At 43.6% G+C, this 21,673-nt stretch overlaps 1 protein-coding gene across 1 annotated transcript in view; it reads left to right on the forward strand.

The window, feature by feature from the left end:
* Positions 1-21,673, forward strand: part of AVEN (apoptosis and caspase activation inhibitor) — a 539,051-nt gene that overhangs the window by 19,585 nt on the left and 497,793 nt on the right. The window contains exon 2 of the mRNA XM_040412590.1: positions 16,443-16,608. Coding sequence (XP_040268524.1) covers positions 16,443-16,608 — 166 coding nt within the window. The remainder of the gene's footprint in view (positions 1-16,442; positions 16,609-21,673) is intronic.

Raw genomic sequence — 21,673 nt, forward strand, 5'->3', positions numbered from 1 at the left:
TATAACCCGGGACCATTCTGAATAGGAATCATTGATCACAACTCTCTGGACACGGTCCTTCAGCCAGTTTTCAATCCAATTACAAACTATACTTTCCAAGCCTATAGACCAGGAATGACCAACCTGCGACTCTACAGCTGTTGCAAAACTACAACTCCCAGCATGTCTAGACTGCCTACAGAAGGGCATGGTGGGAATTGTAGTTTTACAACAGCTGGAGAGCCACAGGTTGGCCAGCCCTGCTATAGACCTTACTTACTTTACCTATTAAACGTCTATGAGGGGCAGTATCAAAAGCCTTTGTAAAATCTAGAAACACTACATCCACAGCCGCCCCTCTGTCCAGGCTACTACTGACCTCACTACATCCACAGCCGCCCCTCTGTCCAAGCTACTACTGACCTCACTACATCCACAGCCGCCCCTCTGTCCAGGCTACTACTGACCTCACTACATCCACAGCCGTCCCTCTGTCCAGGCTACTACTGACCTCACTACATCCACAGCCGTCCCTCTGTCCAGGCTACTACTGACCTCACTACATCCACAGCCGCCCCTCTGTCCAGGCTACTACTGACCTCACTACATCCACAGCCGCCCCTCTGTCCAGGCTACTACTGACCTCACTACATCCACAGCCGCCTCTCTGTCCAGGCTACTACTGACCTCACTACATCCACAGCCGCCTCTCTGTCCAGGCTACTACTTACCTCACTACATCCACCACCGTCCCTCTGTCCAGGCTACTACTGACCTCACTACATCCACAGCCGCCCCTCTGTCCAGGCTACTACTGACCTCACTACATCCACAGCCGCCCCTCTGTCCAGGCTACTACTGACCTCACTACATCCACAGCCGCCCCTCTGTCCAGGCTACTACTGACCTCACTACATCCACAGCCGCCCCTCTGTCCAGGCTACTACTGACCTCACTACATCCACAGCCGCCTCTCTGTCCAGGCTACTACTTACCTCACTACATCCACCACCGTCCCTCTGTCCAGGCTACTACTGACCTCACTACATCCACAGCCGTCCCTCTGTCCAGGCTACTACTGACCTCACTACATCCACAGCCGTCCCTCTGTCCAGGCTACTACTGACCTCACTACATCCACAGCCGCCCCTCTGTCCAGGCTACTACTGACCTCACTACATCCACAGCCGCCCCTCTGTCCAGACTACTACTGACCTCACTACATCCACAGCCGCCCCTCTGTCCAGGCTACTACTGACCTCACTACATCCACAGCCGTCCCTCTGTCCAGGCTTCTACTCACCTCCTCATAAAAACAAATGGGGAGATTCATTGCAACTAGAACAAAGGGAAATTGGCTTGGTTATCCATAGCAACCAACCAGATTGATCATTTCATTTTCCACTGGAGCTCTGAAAAATGAAAAGTGGCATCTGGATGGTTGCTGTGGCAACTAAGTCAATTTTTCTTTGTACCAATTTTGATAAATCTCCCCAGGTATTCTTTGTGGAGCAACCCCTTTAACTACACAGCACGTCTTGTGTGCCAGTACTGCAGTCCGTTATATTACATTATGGTGACAGATCCCTCTCTAAGGCAAACCACATATTCGCAAAATATGGATACCGGCCGTGTCCATGCCACCATTTTCTTTTTTTCCTTGTATAGAAATTTCCTATCCTCGTTTTACAGAGAAGTATAGGACATGTTCTATTTTTTATTTTGCAGGACTGTGGCATGGACAGACAGATGCGGAGAGCGGTGTGCTGTCTGCATGTTTTGCGGCACCGATTGAAATGAATGGGTCCGCATCCAATCTGCAAAAACTGCGGATCGAATGTGGATCAATAATAAAGTCGTGTACATGAGGCTTAAGACCGCTTTCACACAGTCAGTGGTTAATGAGTGATTTCCATCAGTGATTTTGAACCAAAACCAGAAGCAGAGCCTCCACACAGATGAGGTATAAGGCTGGCTTTTGCAGATTTTTGGTAAAGGGAAATCCGGAATGTTGTACATTTCAGAATTCTCATCCACATGCGTAAAAAACGCAGCAGAAAAGCTGTGGTATTGCGGATTTAAAATCCAATTTATTTCAATTTATACTGTGGATTTAATTGTGGATTTCGCCATTTTCAATGCAGATAAAGTCACTGCGTCTAATCTACATCAAAATCCGCAGCGCGTGCATGCACCGTTTGGTGCCCTTTTATCTGCTGCAGATTAGAAGCAGAAATGCTGCAGAAAATCCACAGCTAATCAGTCACGTGTGAGCTCAGCCTAAGGCCTCATGCACACGACCGTTGTGTGCATCCGTGTTCATTGTTCCGTTTTCCGTGATTTTCTGCGGACCCATTGACTTTCAATGGGTCCGTTGAAAACTCGGATAATGCACCGTTGTTCATCCGCTTCCGTGATCCGTGTTTCCTGTGCGTCCAAAAAATATGACCTGTCCTATTTTTTGGACGGACAACGGTTCACGGACCCATTCAAGTCAATGGGTCCGTGAAAAAACACTGGTGCACACAAGATTGTCATCCGCGTCCGTAGGCTACTTTCACACAGACGGATCCGCAGATCTGTCTGCATAAAAGCTTTTTCAGATCTGAGTTTTCACTTTGTGAAAACTCAGATCCGACAGTATATTCTAACACAGAGGCGTTCCCATAGTGATGGGGACGCTTCAAGTTAGAATATACTAAGAACTGTGTACATGACTGCCCCCTGGCAGCACCCGATCTCTTACAGGGGGCTGTGATCCGCACAATTAACCCCTCAGGTGCCACACCTGAGTGGTTAATTGTGCGTATCATAGCCCCCTGTAAGAGATCAGGTGCTGCCAGGCAGGAGGGGGCAGACCCCCCTCCCTTCCCAGTTTTAAATTCATTGGTGGCCAGTGCGGCCCCCCTCCCTCCCCTGTATTACATTCATTGGTGGCCAGTGCGGCCTCCCCTCCCCCCCCCTCCTAATTAAAATCCCCCCCCCCCCCATCATTGGTGGCAGCGGAGAGTTCCGATCGGAGTCCCAGTTTGTTACTTAGCAATTTTAGAAGCATTAAACTTACCTGCGCTGTCTGTGACCGGCCGGGCGCTCCTCCTACTGGTAAGTGACAGGTCTGTGCTATAAGCAATGCGCCGCACAGACCGTTCACTTACCAGTAGGAGGAGCACCCGGCCGGCCACAGACAGCGAAGGTAAGTATAATGCTTCTAAAATTGCTAAGTAACCATGGCAGTCAGGACTGCAGTAGCGTCCTGGTTGCCATGGTTACCGATCGGAGCCCCAGCGATTAAACTGGGACTCCGATCGGAACTCTCCGCTGCCACCAATGATTGGGGGGTAGGATTTTAATTAGGAGCGGAGAGGGGAGGCCGCACTGGCCACCAATGAATTTAATACAGGGGAGGGAGGGGGGGGGGCCGTCAGGGACTCCTGACTTTACATTGAAAGTCAATGGGGGACGGATCCGTTTGCAATTGCACCATATTGTGTCAACGTCAAACGGATCCGTCCCCATTGACTTGCATTGTAAGTCAGGACGGATCTGTTTGGCTCCACATGGCCAGGCGGACACCAAAACGACTTTTTCCTTCATGTCCGTGGATCCTCCAAAAATCAAGTAAGACCCACAGAAGAAAAAACTGACACTGATCACGGAACTACGGAACCCGTTTTTGCGGACGGCAAAAAAAACCGGTCGTGTGCATGAGGCCTAAGGCAGGGGGGCACATCCTACGGCCCAGGGGCCACATGTGGCCCTTGATATCTTTCTGTGCGGCCCCCCAACCATGTGGTAACAGACATGTATGTCCATGCTTTGTGGCTGCTCGCATGTATCTTTCATGTATTCTCCCACTGGATGGGAGTACTAGAAGTGATATTCCCCTCATGATAAATTCCCCCCATAGACTGTAATGGGCGTATTTGGTCCCCATTACAGATGAAAGTAGTGCATGTCTCTGTATTTTTTTTTTTGACTGAACCATAGTCGGTAAAAAAAACTACTGATGTGTGAACAGACTCAATGGGTACATGTGCTGTCCGTGGAAAATGTGGATAGCACACGTCATTGAAAAACGGAAATGTGAACGAGACCCACGGCGACTTATAAAGCGAGCTGACATAAATTGCTGCAGCTCTTCGAGGAAGAAGTGTATATTCAGTATGTGTTTAATAGATTTGTTTATGTTGAGAAGCATGCGGCACAGTATAGCGGTTTATGTCGGTCCTGTATTATTACATACTGTGCCTGGTTAATCCGCTTGATAAGCTTAATGCACGTTATGTACCGTCATCCTCCTCTCTACAAGTGGCAGGGGAGGCAAACAGCCTGACATAATGGACTCTGCATGACCAGGTCTGCAATTCAGCTATCAGAAAGATGCATGTTTTTTTTTATTTTTTTTATTAAGGAGCTAGTTATCACTTGTGCGGGTATAATTTAGCTGTGTCTCGCACGTACTTGACTTTAAGGTTCATGGTGGTCCTAGTGCCGCTGTACGTTTCTGCTCTTTCGTTCTGGCACGGATTAGATGTCATTAGGGGCCACACATTATAATTCCAGGGCCTGATTGTAAAGTGGCTTCCCGCCTGTTATCTATATTTTTTTTCGACTTTCTTTCCATGAATTTAATTAAATAATCAGTCATTAGTAAGGCCTTTCCTTAAGGTGGCCTCAGAGAGCTGCGTACCACTTCCATCTCCGGGGACCGTCTCCTGACGGATGCAGATTTTTATTGTTCAAGCTTTGTGGCTGCAGCTCTTTGTGCCATGACAGCTGGCTGTATACCTCATTCAGTGTCGTTGAATAAAGCAGCGGTCTGCTCGGGTTTCTGGAGCAGAATCTGCCACCGTTCTTCACTATACATTTTTATATTATCTTCCAATCTAATTCTTTACCTTCAGAGAGCCCACGCTGTGTAACTTCTACATTAAGGTGTGCTATGTAAAAGGCAGACTCCTCTTCTGAACAGCACTTCTGTTCTTATGCCTTTCACTGGTAACAGGAGGGAACCTGGTGAATGTGATCTTGTTTTCAATGTGATTGTCCAGATTATAGGGTTTTTCTTTGACTATAGATATGAAAGGGACAGAAGTGCGGATGCCTGTGAACTCTGGTGTTGACGCCACCTGATTCTCAATTCCTAATATATCTTTATTGCGGTCGGCGCGGTCGTTTTCTGCTGCAGAGACCAAAATCCCCATGCAAATTTGTTCATTAATTTAGCAATCGTAATTGACAAAATTTGCAGACTTAAAGGGGTATTCCCATCACAGACAATGGGGGCATATCACTAGGATCCTGAGTATAGGTTGTCAATAGTAAAAAGCGGACAACCCCTTTTAAGGTCCTTTTACACGGACCAATGTGTCAAACAGTTATTGGGAACAAGCCAGAAGTTCCTCATAATTGCCTGATCATCAGTGGAGATGAGGGCTGCATTTACGTGCAGCAATCGCCTCTGATGTATGAGGACTAGCGTTTGCTAGAGCAATCACTTGCCCCCATAGACAATCATTGCTTCCAAGCAGCAGATCGCTGTTTAGACAGCGTGATCTGCCGCATAGAAACGATGATTGCACTGCTAGCAGAACAAAGCGATGATGGAATGGGCGTTTATGCAAATAGTCATCCCCAATAATCAACCTGATTATCCGTCCTTGTAAAAGAACCTTTAGAAAGGGATAAACCTATCAAAACTAGTTTACAGAAAGTTCCAATACAAACCAGTCACATCCGACCAAGGACAACATCTGCATAGAGTTTGGATGTTCTCCTCATGTTTGCGTGGGTAAATGTGGCACACATAATATGCGCTAACACATATTGCACATTGTCAACCACATCCTAGGCGCTAACAGGTTGATCTATCTGCAACACTGTGCAAAAAAGGCCACAAAAATGCAGATTCCACCCTCCTCCCTTGTGCTTATTGGTGTTTTTTTTACAAGTTAAAAAATATCGGAGCTTAAATCAGCTTGCCTTGCATAGTGGTTGAGATTGGCATCACTGATGCCTCTGTGATATGCACAGTGGCATGCAAAAGTGTGGGCACCCCTGGTCCAAATTACTGTTACTGTTAACAGTTAAGCAAGTTGAAGATGAAATGATCTCTAAAAGGCATACAGTTAAAGATGACATATTCCCTTTATACTTCAAGCAAAAACAATTTTTATTTTGATGTTTTACATTTTGAAAATAACGAAGAAAGGCAGAAGCAAAACTTTGGGCACCATGCATGGTTAGCACTTGGTAGCACCCCCTTTGGCAAGTATCACAGCTTGTAAACGCTTTTAGTAGCCAGCCAACACTCTTATATTTCTTGTTTGAGGGATTTCTATCCAATCTTCCTTTTAACCTCTTAAGGACACATGACGTACCGGTACGTCATGATGTCCTGGTACTTAAGGACACATGACGTACCGGTACGTCATGTGTTGTTCCGATCACTGCCGCCCGGCCGCCAGTGATCGGAACCCGGTGCCTGCTCAAATCATTGAGCAGGCACCTAGGCTAAATGCGCGGGGGGGTCCCGTGACCCCCCCATGTCGGCGATCGCGGCAAACCGCAGGTCAATTCAGACCTGCGGTTTGCTGCGATTTCTGCAGTTTCTGGTCCCCGCGGTCCCTGACCGCGGGGATCAGAAACTTTATATGCCTAAAAAAAGTTTTATTCACCCCCTCCCTGCACCCCCGAATGATTTTTATGGTGGCGGGAGGTGCAGGGGGAGGGTTGCGGGCGGTGTGGGCGGTGCGGGAGGCGATCGCGATCCCCCGCCCGCCTCCCCTTGAAAATTCATTGGTGTTCAGTGGGTATACCAGGGTACCAGCACATTGCTGGCACCCTGGTATAAACGGCTGACATCTGCGATGCGATGTCAGCCGTTTAACCCTTTCCATACAGCGGTCCGTACGGACCGCTGTATGGAAAAGGTTAACAGCGCAGGGAGCTCCCTCCCTCTCCCATCGGGGGGCTGCTGTGCCTTTGCAGCCCCCTGATGGAGAGGGAGAGAGCCCCCAGACAGCCCCCCGAGAGATCCCCTCCTTACCCTTCCCCGTCTGCGAAGTTCTGAGCAGACGGGGAAGGTTCCCATGGCAACAGGACGCCTCTCAGGCGTCCTGCTGTCCATGGTGCTGAACAGATCTGTGCTGAAAGGCATAGATCTGTTCAGTGTAAGTAAAATACAGTGCAGTACAATATATATTGTTCTGTACTGTATTATACAGACATCAGACCCACTGGATCTTCAAGAACCAAGTGGGTCTGGGTCAAAAAAAGTGAATAAAAGTGAAAAAAAAGTAAAAATCAAAAAACACATTTATCACTGATAAAAAATGAAAAAAATAAAATTCCCTACACATGTTTGGTATCGCCGCGTCCGTAACGACCTGATCTATAAAACGGTCATGTTACTTTACCCGAACGGTGAACACCATAAAAATAAAAAATAAAAAACTATGATGAAATTGAAATTTTGCCCACCTTACTTCCCAAAAAAGGTAATAAAAGTGATCAAAAAAGTCGCATGTACGCCAAAATTGTAACAATCAAACCGTCATCTCATCCCGCAAAAATCATACCCTACCAAAGATAATCGCCCAAAAACTGAAAAAACTATGGCTCTTAGACTATGGAGACACTAAAACATCATTTTTTTTGTTTCAAAAATGAAATCATTGTGTAAAACTTACATAAATAAAAAAAAAGTATACATATTAGGTATCGCCGCGTCCGTATCGCCCGGCTCTATAAAAATATCACATGATCTAACCCCTCAGATGACCACCGTAAAAAAATAAAAATAAAAACGGTGTAAAAAAAGCCATTTTTTGTCATCTTACGTCACAAAAAGTGTAATAGCAAGCAATCAAAAAGTCATATGCACGCCAAAATAGATGCCAATCAAACCGTCATCTCATCCCGCAAAAAATGAGACCCTACTTAAGATAATCGCCCAAAAACTGAAAAAACTATGGCTCTTAGACTATGGAAACACTAAAACATTTTTTGGGTTTTAAAAATGAAATCATTGTGTAAAACTTACATAAATAAAAAAAATTGTATACATATTAGGTATCGCCGCGTCCGTGACAACCTGCTCTATAAAATTACCACATGATCTAACCTGTCAGATGAATGTTGTAAATAACAAAAAAAAAAACGGTGCCAAAAAAGCTATTTCTTGTTACCTTGCCGCACAAAAAGTGTAATATAGAGCAACCAAAAATCATATGTACCCTAAACTAGTACCAACAAAACTGCCACCCTATCCCGTAGTTTCTAAAATGGGGTCACTTTTTGGGAGTTTCTACTCTAGGGGTGCATCAGGGGGGCTTCAAATGGGACATGGTGTAAAAAAAAACAGTCCAGCAAAACCTGCCTTCCAAAAACCATATGGTGTTCCTTTCCTTCTGCGCCCTGCCGTGTGCCCGTACAGCGGTTTACGACCACATATGGGGTGTTTCTGTAAACTACAGAATTGGGGCCATAAATAATGAGTTTTGTTTGGCTGTTAACCCTTGCTTTGTAACTGGAAAAAAAATATTAAAATGGAAAATCTGCCAAAAAAGTGAAATTTTGAAATTGTATCTCTATATTCCATTAAATCTTGTGCAACACCTAAAGGGTTAACAAAGTTTGTAAAATCAGTTTTGAATACCTTGAGGGGTGTAGTTTCTTAGATGGGGTCACTTTTATGGAGTTTATAATCTAGGGGTGCATCAGGGGGGCTTCAAATGGGACATGGTGCCAAAAAAACAGTCCAGCAAAATCAGCCCTCCAAAAACCAAACGGCGCACCTTTCACTCTACGCCCCGCTGTGTGCCCGTACAGTAGTTTACGGCCACATATTGGGTGTTTCTGTAAACAGCAGAGTCAGGGCAATAAAGATACAGTCTTGTTTGGCTGTTAACCCTTGCTTTGTTAGTGGAAAAAATGGGTTAAAATGGAAAATTAGGCAAAAAAATGAAATTCTCAAATTTCATCGCCATTTGCCAATAACTCTTGTGCAACACCTAAAGGGTTAACGACGTATGCAAAATCAGTTTTGAATACCTTGAGGGGTGTAGTTTCTTAGATGGGGTCACTTTTAGGGAGTTTCTCCTCTAGGGGTGCATCAGGGGGCTTCAAATGGGACATGGTGTAAATAAACCAGTCCATAAAAATCAGCCTTCCAAAAACCATACGGCGCACCTTTCCCTCTACGCCCCGCTGTGTGGCCGTACAGTAGTTTACGGCCACATATTGGGTGTTTCTGTAAACGGCAGAGTCAGGGCAATAAAGATACAGTCTTGTTTGGCTGTTAACCCTTGGTTTGTTAGTGGAAAAAATGGGTTAAAATGGAAAATTAGGCAAAAAAATGAAATTCTCAAATTTCATCGCCATTTGCCAATAACTCTTGTGCAACACCTAAAGGGTTAACGACGTATGCAAAATCAGTTTTGAATACCTTGAGGGGTGTAGTTTCTTAGATGGGGTCACTTTTAGGGAGTTTCTCCTCTAGGGGTGCATCAGGGGGCTTCAAATGGGACATGGTGTAAATAAACCAGTCCATAAAAATCAGCCTTCCAAAAACCATACGGCGCACCTTTCCCTCTACGCCCCGCTGTGTGGCCGTACAGTAGTTTACGGCCACATATTGGGTGTTTCTGTAAACGGCAGAGTCAGGGCAATAAAGATACAGTCTTGTTTGGCTGTTAACCCTTGGTTTGTTAGTGGAAAAAATGGGTTAAAATGAAAAATTAGACAAAAAAATGAAATTCTCAAATTTCCTCCCCATTTGCCAATAACTCTTGTGCAACACCTAAAGGGTTAACAACGTATGCAAAATCAGTTTTGAATACCTTGAGGGGTGTAGTTTCTTAGATGGGGTCATTTTTGGGTGGTTTCTATAATGTAAGCCTCGCAAAGTGACTTGAGACCTGAACTGGTCCCTAAAAATTGAGTTTTTGTAAATTTCTGAAAAATTTCAAGATTTGCTTCTAAACTTCTAAGCCTTATAACATCCCCAAAAAATAAAATATCATTCCCAAAACAATTCAAACATGAAGTAGACATATGGGGAATGTAGTCATCACAATTTTTGGGGGTATTACTATGTATTACAGAAGTAGAGAAACTGAAACTTTGAAATTTGCAAATTTTTCCAAATTTTTGTTAAATTAGGTATTTTTTGGTGCTAAAAAAATTATTTTTTTTTACTCCATTTTACCAGTGTCATGAAGTACAATATGTGACGAAAAAACAATCTCAGAACGGCCTGGATAAGTCAAAGCGTTTTAAAGTTATCAGCACTTAAAGGGACTCTGGTCAGATTTTCAAAAAATGGCCTGGTCCTAAGGTGTAAAAAGGCTGTGTCCTTAAGGGGTTAAGGGTTTCTATCACTTCGTATGACATAATTAGCTGTCAGACACTAGCGATCCGCTAGTGTCTGCTCTGGACAACCATCCTAATATAACAGCTTTTGGCAGCCGTTTTGCTAAAAAAATAACTTTTATAAATATGCTAATGAGCCTCTAGGTGCTATGTGGGCGTCATTAGCACCTAGAGGCTCCGTCTACCTCCATACACAGCCACCGCCCAGCGCGTCCCTCCAGCCTGCCCATCTCCTGATGAATGCGATCCTCCGTGTGACGCAACGGACGAATTCTCGCGCATGCGCCGTGCGCAGCTGTATTCGGCGCATGCGCAGTGAATGTCTGACCGCTTCCCTGCTCAGACATCTCCACTGCGTTTGCGCCGATGACGTCATAGTGCTCCAAGGAACAGGCGCAGTGGAGATGTCTGAGCAGGGAAGCGGTCAGACATTCACTGCGCATGCGCCGAATACAGCCGCGCACGGCGCATGCGCGAGAATTCGTCCGTTGCGTCACACGGAGGATCGCATTCAGCAGGAGATGGGCGGGCTGGAGGGACGCGCTGGGCGGTGGCTGTGTATGAAGGTAGACGGAGCCTCTAGGTGCTAATGATGCCCACATAGCACCTAGAGGCTCATTAGCATATTTATAAAAGTTATTTTTTTAGCAAAACGGCTGCCAAAAGCTGTTATATTAGGATGGTTGTCCAGAGCAGACACTAGCGGATCGCTAGTGTCTGAGAGCTAATTATGTCATACGAAGTGATAGAAACCCTTTAAAAGTCTTCCAGTTCTGTGAGATTCCTGGGCCATCTTCCATGCATTGCTCTTTTGAGGTATATCCACAGATTTTCCATTATGTTCAGATCAGGGGACTGTGAAAACCATTGTAAAAACTTCAGCTTACGCCTATTGTGGGTTTTGAGGTGTGTTTAGGATCATTATCTATCTGTAGAAGCCATCCTCTTTTCAACTTCAGCTTTTTTACAGTTGGTGTTATGTTTGCTTCCAGAATTTGCTGGAATTTCATAGACTCCATTCTTCCTTCTACCTGTGAAGTGTTCCCCGTGCCATTGGCTGCAACACAACCCCAAAGCATGATTGATCCACACTCCTGCTTAATCGTTGGAAAGGTGTTCTTCTCATGAAATTCTGTGCCCTTTTTTCTCCAAACATACCTTAGCTCATTGTGGCCAAATAGTTCTATTTTAACCTCATCGGTCCACAGGGCTTGTTTCCAAAATGCATCAGGCTTGTTTAGATGTTCTTTTGCAAACTTCAGACTCTGAATTTTGTGGTGAGGACGCAGTAGAGGTTTTCTTCTGATGACTCTTCCATGAAGGCCATATTTGTGCAGGTGTTGCTGAATGGTAGAACAATGTACCACAACTCCAGAGTCTGCGAATTCTTCCTGAAGGTCTTTTGCAGTCGAACGGGGTTCTGATTTGCCTTTCTAGCAATCCTACAAGCAGCTGTTTTTGCTCTTTCAGACCTTCTCTTGACCTTCACTGGTCCTGATAACTGCTATTTTCCTAAATACATTTCAAACCGAGTTGTTCCTCTGCCAATATTGGGCAGAGCATTCGCAGGTGCGGGCCAGTTCCCAGCCTGACTTCTTCTCTTGCTGCTCATGACGTCCGCCGGCTGGAGGCAGAGGAGGAGGTAATAATAGGACAGAAGGGCGGGCCAAAGGGCTGAAAGAGGTGTGTTTTTCTGGGCACATCGCCTAGTAACGCCGCCCGTGGGCACCTTCAGAAGCTCATTTGCATACGTTTAAAAAGTGTTTTTTTTTCAATATCTGGACGAGGGACACATAAAACAAAGATAACATTGTAATTAGGGTCAAAGAGTCTATAACCTGATCTGAGCGGTCTAAAATGCTCAGATTAGGTGAAAGACTCCCTTAAACTTTATGCCTTTTGGTGATCATTTCATTTTCAACTTGCTTAACGGTTCACAGTAACAATAATTTCGTCCAGGAGTGCCCAGGCTTTTGCATGCCACTGTATGTGTGTGTGTGTGTATATGTATATATATAACAGTATATTCCCCTAATAACATGTACATTCAAATTTATTGTTAGGGAGCACCTGTGAAAATCAAAGATTACCAAACTAGTTTCTCATTGAGAGTGGATGTTCAATGGTGTCAAAAGAACATACAAAACATATTTGTAGCATATATAATTTATATACTCGCGGCCAATGTGTTTATTTTGAGTTTCAACCTGAAGCTTGAAGAAAAAATGAACGGCACAGGTTTCTTCATTCGCATCGATCAAAGTGGATGAAAAAAATCTCTGGCAAAAAATGTGCAAAAAAAAAAAAAGCTGCGATCGCTAATAAAGATCCAAAAAGCTCAAAAGTGATCTTTATAGCGCCGCAGCGATTTTACGGTGTTTTTGCAGTGATCAGAAAAAAAAAAATTCTGTCACTGCGGTGGGGCGGACTGAACGCAAGTGTGCGCACAAGATCAGGCCTGATCGGGCGAACACTGCGTTTTTTGTAGAGCCTAAGGTGACCCTAATGTACTTTATATAGATCTGATTGCGATCAGTCTTGATCACTTACAGATACTGTATAGTACTAGTGCTGATTAGCGACAGCGATGACGCTAATCAGCAACTAATTAGTGACTGCGGTGCGGTGGGCTGGGCGCTAACTACCTAACAAGTAGCAAACTAACTGGCGGTGATAAGAGACCCTTAGGCCCCATTCACACGTCCGCAATTCTGTTCCGCATTTTGCGGAACGGAATTGCGGACCCATTCATTTCTATGGGGACAGATTTTGTCCCGCTCGGATCCGGAATTGCGGATCTGCACTTCCGGGTCCGCACTTCCGTTCCGCAAAAATATAGAACATGTCCTATTCTTGTCCGCAATTGCGGACAAGAAAAGGCATTTTTTATATAGTTCTGGCAATGTGCGGATCCGCAAACTGCGGAAAGCACATTGCCGGTGTCCGTGTTTTGTGGATCCGCAAAACACATACGGACGTCTGACTGGAGCCTTACAGGGGGGTGATCAATGACTGGGTGATCAGGGAGTCTATATGGGGTAATCGGGGGTTAATAAGGGGTTAATAAGTGACAGGGGGAGGGGGTGTGTAGTGTAGTGTGGTGCTTGGTGCTACTTACAGAGCTGCCTGTGTCCTCTGGTGGTCGATCCAAGCAAAAGGGACCACCAGAGGACCAGGTAGCAGGTATATCAGACGCTGTTAACAAAACCGCGTCTAATATACCTTTCTGATGTTAAAAAAAAATCTCATCTACAGCCTGCCAGCGAATGATCGCTGCTGGCAGGCTGTAGTTCAACTTGTTTACTTCGCGATCCTGTGAATGCGCGCTCCTGTAAGCGCGCGTTCACAGGAAATCTCGGCTCACACGAGATGACGCCAATAGGCGTCGCTGAGCCTGAGAGAGCGGACGCCTATCGGCGTTACGTGTGCGGCAAGTGGTTAAGATCCGTCATAGGGTCTCAATACCGGAAAAAAAACGTATCCGTTTTGTCTCCATTCATTGTCAATGGGGACAAAACCAAACTGAACAGAACGGAATCCTCCAAAATGCATTCCGTTCCGTTCTCATACCGGAGAGCAAACCGCAGCATGCTGCAGTTTGCTTTCCATCCTGAGATGCAGAGCAAGACGGATCCGTCATGACCCACAATGCAATTCAATGGGGATCGATCCGTTTTCTCTGCCACAATCTGAAACCATATAAAACGGATCCGTCCCCCATTGACTTTCAATGGAGTTCATGACGGATCTGTCTTGGACATGTTAAAGATAATACATCCGGATCCGTTCATAACGGATGCAGATGATTGTATTATCAGTAACAGAAGTGTTTTTGCTGAACCCTGCCGGATCCAGCAAAAACGCTAGTGTGAAAGTAGCCTCACTCTGTTACATCTGGTCATTCTCTTGTTGAACTTATACCACTTTTCACTCTTCCCCAGAACAGACCTGTCATTTTTACAGTAGGAAAGGCAAACCTGTTATAACTCCTCAAGATGCTGGGCAGAACAGTCAACAAATCCAAGTCAGAAAATAGCGGTGGACAAGAATTAAAGAATGCTTTACCCGTTCATACATCAAGCTACTTTAAAGGCTATGTACACCTTTGGGAGCAATTTATTATTATTATTGCATTATACTTATTTTGAGCTAAAAATAATTTTTTCAATTGGTCTATATTAACAATATGGAATCCTTTTTTGTGTACAGAGCTGAGATGCTCTACTTGCTGCCTGTGGATTTCTTGTCCTTTCCGTCATCTGAGGAGCAGACGGGCTCCTTATCTCTGCTCTCTCACATCATAAACACATTATAGCTCAATCCTTATCTTACTGATAAGAATGTGGCTTAAAATAAGTGTTTGTGACCTCTCAGTAGTTTAGAAATAAGGGTAATTCGATGACCTGCACGAAGTGAAAGTACCAGTCACACATTTAGAAAAACAGTTAATCCTCTGTGACTGAACAGCTCAATATTTTTAGTAAAGGCCAATTGAAAATATGATTTTTAGCCCAAAATAAGTTAAATGCAATCATTAAAAAAAAATTGACTCCAAAGTTGTACATAGCCTTTAAAGTGAAAATGACAGTACGGTTTCCCACTGATCTGTAGTCTACATAAGCAAATAGTTATTCAAATTTCCACTTTCTGACACACTTTTATGAAATAGATGCAGTTCCAGTATTTTGGACCCTCCTTGCTAGAGAGAAGCTACAAAGTGTGTCTCAGTTCAGAGGACCTAGACACGTTCATGCATTACGCTGACAATCCATTTCAATGAGAACTGCTTGATGCCTTATTTCCACTGTGGTACTGCTATAGGGTAATTGAACCCTTACCTCCAGCCCCCCTCCCCCCCAGGTCAGGTGAATGACCCATTTAGCAAAAAGGGATTGTGCAAACTGAACAACCCCTGCTACTAAGCAGTAATTGCGCTTTTTAAAGGTTTCACTCGGAGCTTGGGTTCACTACTTCACATAGTAGTCTGCTTTAAATGATAATTATTACATTTAAATAATTTTAAATGCAGATGTAGCCAGCGTTATCTTGACTCCAGGCACACCAGGAAGGTCATTTTAACACAATTTGTATTACTGTAATGCGATTTTGTTGCAGTAACATACTAAACAAGTCAAGATAATGTTGGCTACATCTGTATGTTGTAGACCTATTTTCTACACTAAGCTAGTGAGTGCTATTACTTTTCAGGAGAACATTTCAAACTCTGGAACAGAACGCCTTACTTTTTGTAGGTCACCAAACTGTTCCCAGTGTGAAAAGTGAGGATGAGCCACCCTGAATATTAGACGGGAAAAAGCCATTAATAACACAATCAAGGTTCATTGCCAGTGATGTCGTTTTGACCTTATTGCCAGGTTCTAGTAATGTTACCGGAGCTTGAGAACCAGAGGTGGATCCTGAGCAAGTGGTTAAGGAGCCCAGATTGTTAACCTGTGGTACAACTACGGGGTACAAGCCTTGTCTCTAGTGGGTACTTGCACTGCTCTCATGCTAGAGCAGCAAAGTGTATTATTATAGCCTTGGGAATACTTAGAAGTATTATTTTGGATTAGAGGGGTGAAGGGTTGAGAAATACTGAAATTCACTGCTCTAGAACCCTACGGATTGTCCTATCTACTTGGTGCTGTTGGTGTTTTTCTATAGCTTCTTAAAGGCTATTTTTTTAGAGGGTTGAAGGGTTGAGAAATACCGAAAAGCACTCCTCTAGAACCCTAAGGATTGTTCTATCTACTTAGTGCTGTTGGTGTTCTTCTATAGCTTCTTAAAGGCAATTTTTTTAGAGGGTTGAAGGGTTGAGAAATACTGAAAATCACTGCTCTAGAACATTTTGTTAAGGACTGGCCAACCCCAGTTACTGCTGTTGGTGCTTTTCTATGGCTTCTTGAATGCTCTTTTTTAGAGGGTAGAAGGCAGATGTATAAAAGTTAAAGACCGGCCATTTTGTGTTCTCTTTTGATGAGTAAATATCACTTGATATTTCTGCTGATCGCGCTAATTATGCCACATACCTGTATTGTCTTAGTGAAACTCGATGAATCTCCTGACGTTACGCTTTCTTCTTTTGAAAGGAAGGAAATGATGTTGCTGAGCACCAAGAGTATGAAGAGCAATCATCAGAGTTTTCCAGGAGGAAAGTCCTTTCCAACTGGGGCCGATACGAAGCGCCAGAGAAAGAGGCGGAAAGTGAAGTGGTGCAGCGTGGGACGGATTACGGTGTTCTTCTAAGTTCTGCAGGTTGGTGCACTTAGCGCTTTATAAACCCAAGTATTCTTTGAATAATGCCTGTTATATGTTCCCATGTATGTCCTTATAGGCTCAAAATCGGAGGGTCGGGAAAGGTTAATATTGTGCAGATAGACAATGTATTATTTTTTAAAACACATTAAGTACTTGGTTTGTATGTTCCTGAAAGTGCGTAGGTAGAAGCTGGCATTTACCTGATTGCTTGCCATGTGCCCACGGGATTTGGGCTGAAAAATGAGGAATTTTTGAAAGAAATATTCTTTGTTTGTTTTAAGAAATAGATAATCCCATGATGACTGCAAAATAGAGAATAACAATATATTGTGGTTTGGCAGAACATGAGCGTCTGCAAGGAAACAATGTATCAGTGAGTTTTTTTTTATTTGAGAAATAGCCTTTTCAGTATATTTGGAGAACATCAGTCTGCACCTGGTGGAGTAATGAAAAGCCATTATTGCTGCACCGTACAGATGTTCAGTAACGTTGCTGCACATTGCTACCATACTAAAATTCCCCACTACAGTGCTTTTACATCTCACATTTAGGATGTACTGATCTGTGCTTGCCACAAGAAATTTACAAGATGCTATGGTTAATGCTTTCATTTAAAGGGGTATACCAGGTATGAGTAAGATATCCTCTATCCACTGTATAGGAAATAACTGTTAGACCGTGGGGATTTGACCATTACCATTCACAAGAAAGAGGTCTATCAGTTCTGGCGCGACAAACACGGCAGTGGAGGTTGTTCGTATGCTTTGGAATAGTGAGATCACATACGTTCATGCAAACACCCTGCGACGTGCATTACACAAGTGTGGAATGGTGGCCTGAAAAAAGGTGATGAAGCCTCATAGAAACATAGAAACATAGAATGTGTCGGCAGATAAGAACCATTTGGCCCATCTAGTCTGCTCAATATCGTCATAAGAAGTGTCGGCTTGAGTTTGTGAAAAAGTATGAACAGTGAACAGTAGAAGATTGGGAATGGGTGATTTGGAGCGATGATAATAAGTCAATAGACTGGGATCTGATGAGTGCAAACAGGTCTGGAAGAAACAAGGTAAAGGAGGCTAACGATTCGAGAAATTGAAGGAACTATCAAGTTTGGTGGCGGAAGCCTGATGATATGGGGTTGTTCCACAGCCAAAGGCGTTGGATACTTGACCAGAATCAATGGTGGTCTCAATTCAATTCTGAGCTATTTGTGAGTATCCTACAAGACGAGTTATTTCGTCCACTCGAGTACTATGGGTATGAAAAGGACGACTTAGTGTTCCAGCAGGACAATGACCCGAAGCATACGTCGAGATTGGTGAAGAAATGGTTCAATGACAATGAAGTAGAGGTGCTGGATTGGCCCTCACAGTCCCCAGACCTCAACCCAATCGAACACTTGTGGGTAGAGTTGAAGAAAAAACTGTATTCGTACCCAAGTGAGTCGACCAGTATGCACCAGAAGAGACCTAGGAACAGATTGCGGTCGTGACATACTTGAATCTGACCGAGCCCAGAAGGATTCAGGCAGTGTTGAAAGCCAAAGATGGATTTACAAAATACTAGCAAAATAATTAAAATAAAAATTTAGAATTTTAGGCGCAAAACAGTAACAATGCAGTTATATGACAAGAATCTGCATAACTAATCTTATGCTAAATAGTTGCAAGTCCAGTTTATGTATGAGATAGCCAAGATGATTGTCTATAAAATGATGGTAGTCTCACTTTCGAAACCGTAGTGGATGGTGAGATATGGAGCCTGAAAGTCAAAAGTTCAAAACATTGTTACCCTTTTGCTCGTCAGTGTATCCCTTATCCAGTGAATAGCGGAAAACTTGTTCTAACTGGAATACCCCCAAATTTCCAACATTAGATGATCTTTCATGTTAGACATAATGTACATGTAAAACCCTTTCCTGACAAGTAAACTTTGTATTTGCTTTGTACAGAAAACTGTAAGGTCTCAAAAGCATGGAGCAGTAGTTCATATTCATTAAATACATACTGTTAGGTATTTTTCATGAATTAAGTCAAAAATGATCTGCTGTTTAATTTCATAATATATCTGTATTGGGGTCGATGGTCTTATTGTTCTGCTATACATCTCTGATTCTGTTGCTGCCCTTTACATCAAAGCTTGACAACCTTTTCGTACTTTGTTAGTCACTTTCAACTTTGAGCAATGGTTGGGAGCCACATTCAACTCAGAAATTGAGAAGTGACGTTAAATGTGGACAAGCAAGAAATCATGAATTTGCTAACATTTGACTCTATTATCATACCATCCAACCTGTCCAATATCAGTACACATGGCCATAACTCAAGTTTACAGTGGAGAGAGTTCAGAGAAGAGCTACTAAACTAGTACATGGATTGCAGGATAAAACTTACCAGGAAAGATTAAAGGACCTTAACATGTATAGCTTGGAAGAAAGAAGAGACAGAGGGGAGATGATAGAAACTTCTAAATACATAAAGGGAATCAACAAGGTAAGAGGAGAGAATATTTAAAAGAAGAAAAACTGCTACAAGAGGACGTAGTTTTAAATTAGAGGGGCAAAGGTTTAAAAGTAATATCAGGAAGTATATGGAAAAGTGAGGGAGCACTCTGAAAAGGGAACCACTAGATAGATAATGTACAGATATTTATTAATATTTTAAGAACACACCCTTAAAAATCATTAAAACATACATAAAACAAATATGCAAAACGTCACTGGTGATGATCCTAACACCAAACTCTAAATATGGGATTTGGTATGCCAGCAATATAATAGTAATGCGGTAATGGTAGCAAAATGGCCAAATGTCCCAAGTCCTGTTCTTATACTGCAATAGTGTAGAAGTGACACTGTGGCCAATGACGTTGAAGCAATAGCGATAATATCAGCAACGGCCCTGTGGCCCAGTCCTGATGGAGCAATAATGATGCTAGTGTCCCTTTGTCCGGTATTCTGGACGTACAGAGATATGTAACAAGCTCATAGCTCGGAGACTGAACTCCAGTTACTTACAGTCTCTCGTAGCTTGTGGTATTTCGGTCTTACCCTTCCTGGCTCTCCGCAGCGCTGGTTTCCCAGGCGGCCGTACACTCACAGCGTCCCACGTGGTGTACTCGGCCGAAGCGTGGCGTCCCACGTGACCTGGTTGTCTAGGGTGCCGGCTGGACGCTGGACTGACGTCACTGGTGTGCGACTTGAGCTCCGGTTCTATGCCGGAGAAGGATCTCGTATGTCGATATCTTTAAAATGAAGAGCTTCCTTATTCTTTCCAGGAATCCACGCTCACTCTGTATTTGCCAGACGCGTTTCAGGGTCATACACCCCTTCCTCAGTGGCCAACTGAGTGAGTGGATTCTCACTCCTTTATATGTGGGTTTTTCTTACCCACAATCCCACTTTTCTGGGCTTCTCCTAATAAGTGGGATGGATTGCATTGCTGCTAGCTTGTATCACTATTCACAGTGTAAAACATATTTAAATGAAAATTATAACCATAAATAACATCCCATATATTTATTAACAATAAAAACAGGTTCATGGAGAAGACTACAAGGTCAGAATTACATTTTGGAGAAAACCGCATCAAAAACGCAATCAGTGTGAACTGCGTTTTATGTGCGGGTTTTGTGTTTTTATGCTTTACAAGGTCAGAAGACCCCTGGAATGGAGCCTATCCATGTGTATTGTTTTGACATATTGGTGCTGTGTGTTAATTGATGATTTTCTTGCCATGTTCATTGTATAGTAATTGTGTTTAGGAGGAGCCTTCCAATTTACCTTCAATGTGGAAGGTGAAGCACTAATAGATACGACAAGATCAATGGACGATGTTTTTAGGGTTCTGGAGAAGACTCTACAACGCCAGTTGCGTAATAAGTGGGAGATCCGATCACTTACGCAATATCTAGATCCCTAGGGGTTTGTCACTCACCAAGACACCCGCATTGGATCTGGTGGATGACAAATTCAAAAAAGAATGGGATGGTTTCCTGAAAACACAATCAGGGGCCCTTATACAGATGAGAAGGATACAAATGACAGATGAGATGACAGGGCAAATAGACACCCTAAAAAAGGAAATGGAAGCATTCCCAGACACTGATGTAGTCCGTAAATGGCATGAGAGAATTTGCAAAAATTTGGACACACTAGAAAGGGAAATAATCGGCAAAAAATCTAGAAAATTATACCATATGGAGAGGAAAGTAGCCACTTAAAGTAGCCTGGGAAACCAGCGCTGCGGAGAGTCAGCCAGGAAGGGTAAGACCGGAATACCACAAGCTACGAGAGACTGTAAGTAACTGGAGTTCAGTCTCCGAGCTATGAGCTTGTTACATATCTCTGTACGTCCAGAATACCGGACAAAGGGACACTAGCATCATTATTGCTCCATCAGGACTGGGCCACAGGGCCGTTGCTGATATTATCGCTATTGCTTCAACGTCATTGGCCACAGTGTCACTCCTACACTATTGCAGTATAAGAACAGGACTTGGGACATTTGGCCATTTTGCTACCATTACCGCATTACTATTATATTGCTGGCATACCAAATCCCATATTTAGAGTTTGGTGTTAGGATCATCACCAGTGACGTTTTGCATATTTGTTTTATGTATGTTTTAATGATTTTTAAGGGTGTGTTCTTAAAATATTAATAAATATCTGTACATTATCTATCTAGTGGTTCCCTTTTCAGAGTGCCCCCTCACTTTTCCATACACTGTCATTATTCCTTTCGGGTCCTGAGGGTAGGACCGGAGGGTGAGCACCTACCCATACGGAACGGGGGTGAGCCGCTCTACGTTTTACTTTTTTTCTAATATCAGGAAGTATTACTTTACTAAGAGGGTAGTCGATGCATGGAGTAGCCTTCCTGCAGAAGTGGTAGCTGCAAATACAGTGAAGGAGTTTAAGCATGCATGGGATAGGCATAAGGCCATCCTTCATATAAGATAGGGCCAGGGGCTATTTCTAGTATTCAGTATATTGGGCAGACTGGATGGGCCAAATGGTTCTTATCTGCCGACACATTCTATGTTTCTATGAGAGCCA

Source organism: Bufo bufo, chromosome 11, assembly GCF_905171765.1.
Source record: "Bufo bufo chromosome 11, aBufBuf1.1, whole genome shotgun sequence".
NCBI lineage: Eukaryota > Metazoa > Chordata > Amphibia > Anura > Bufonidae > Bufo > Bufo bufo.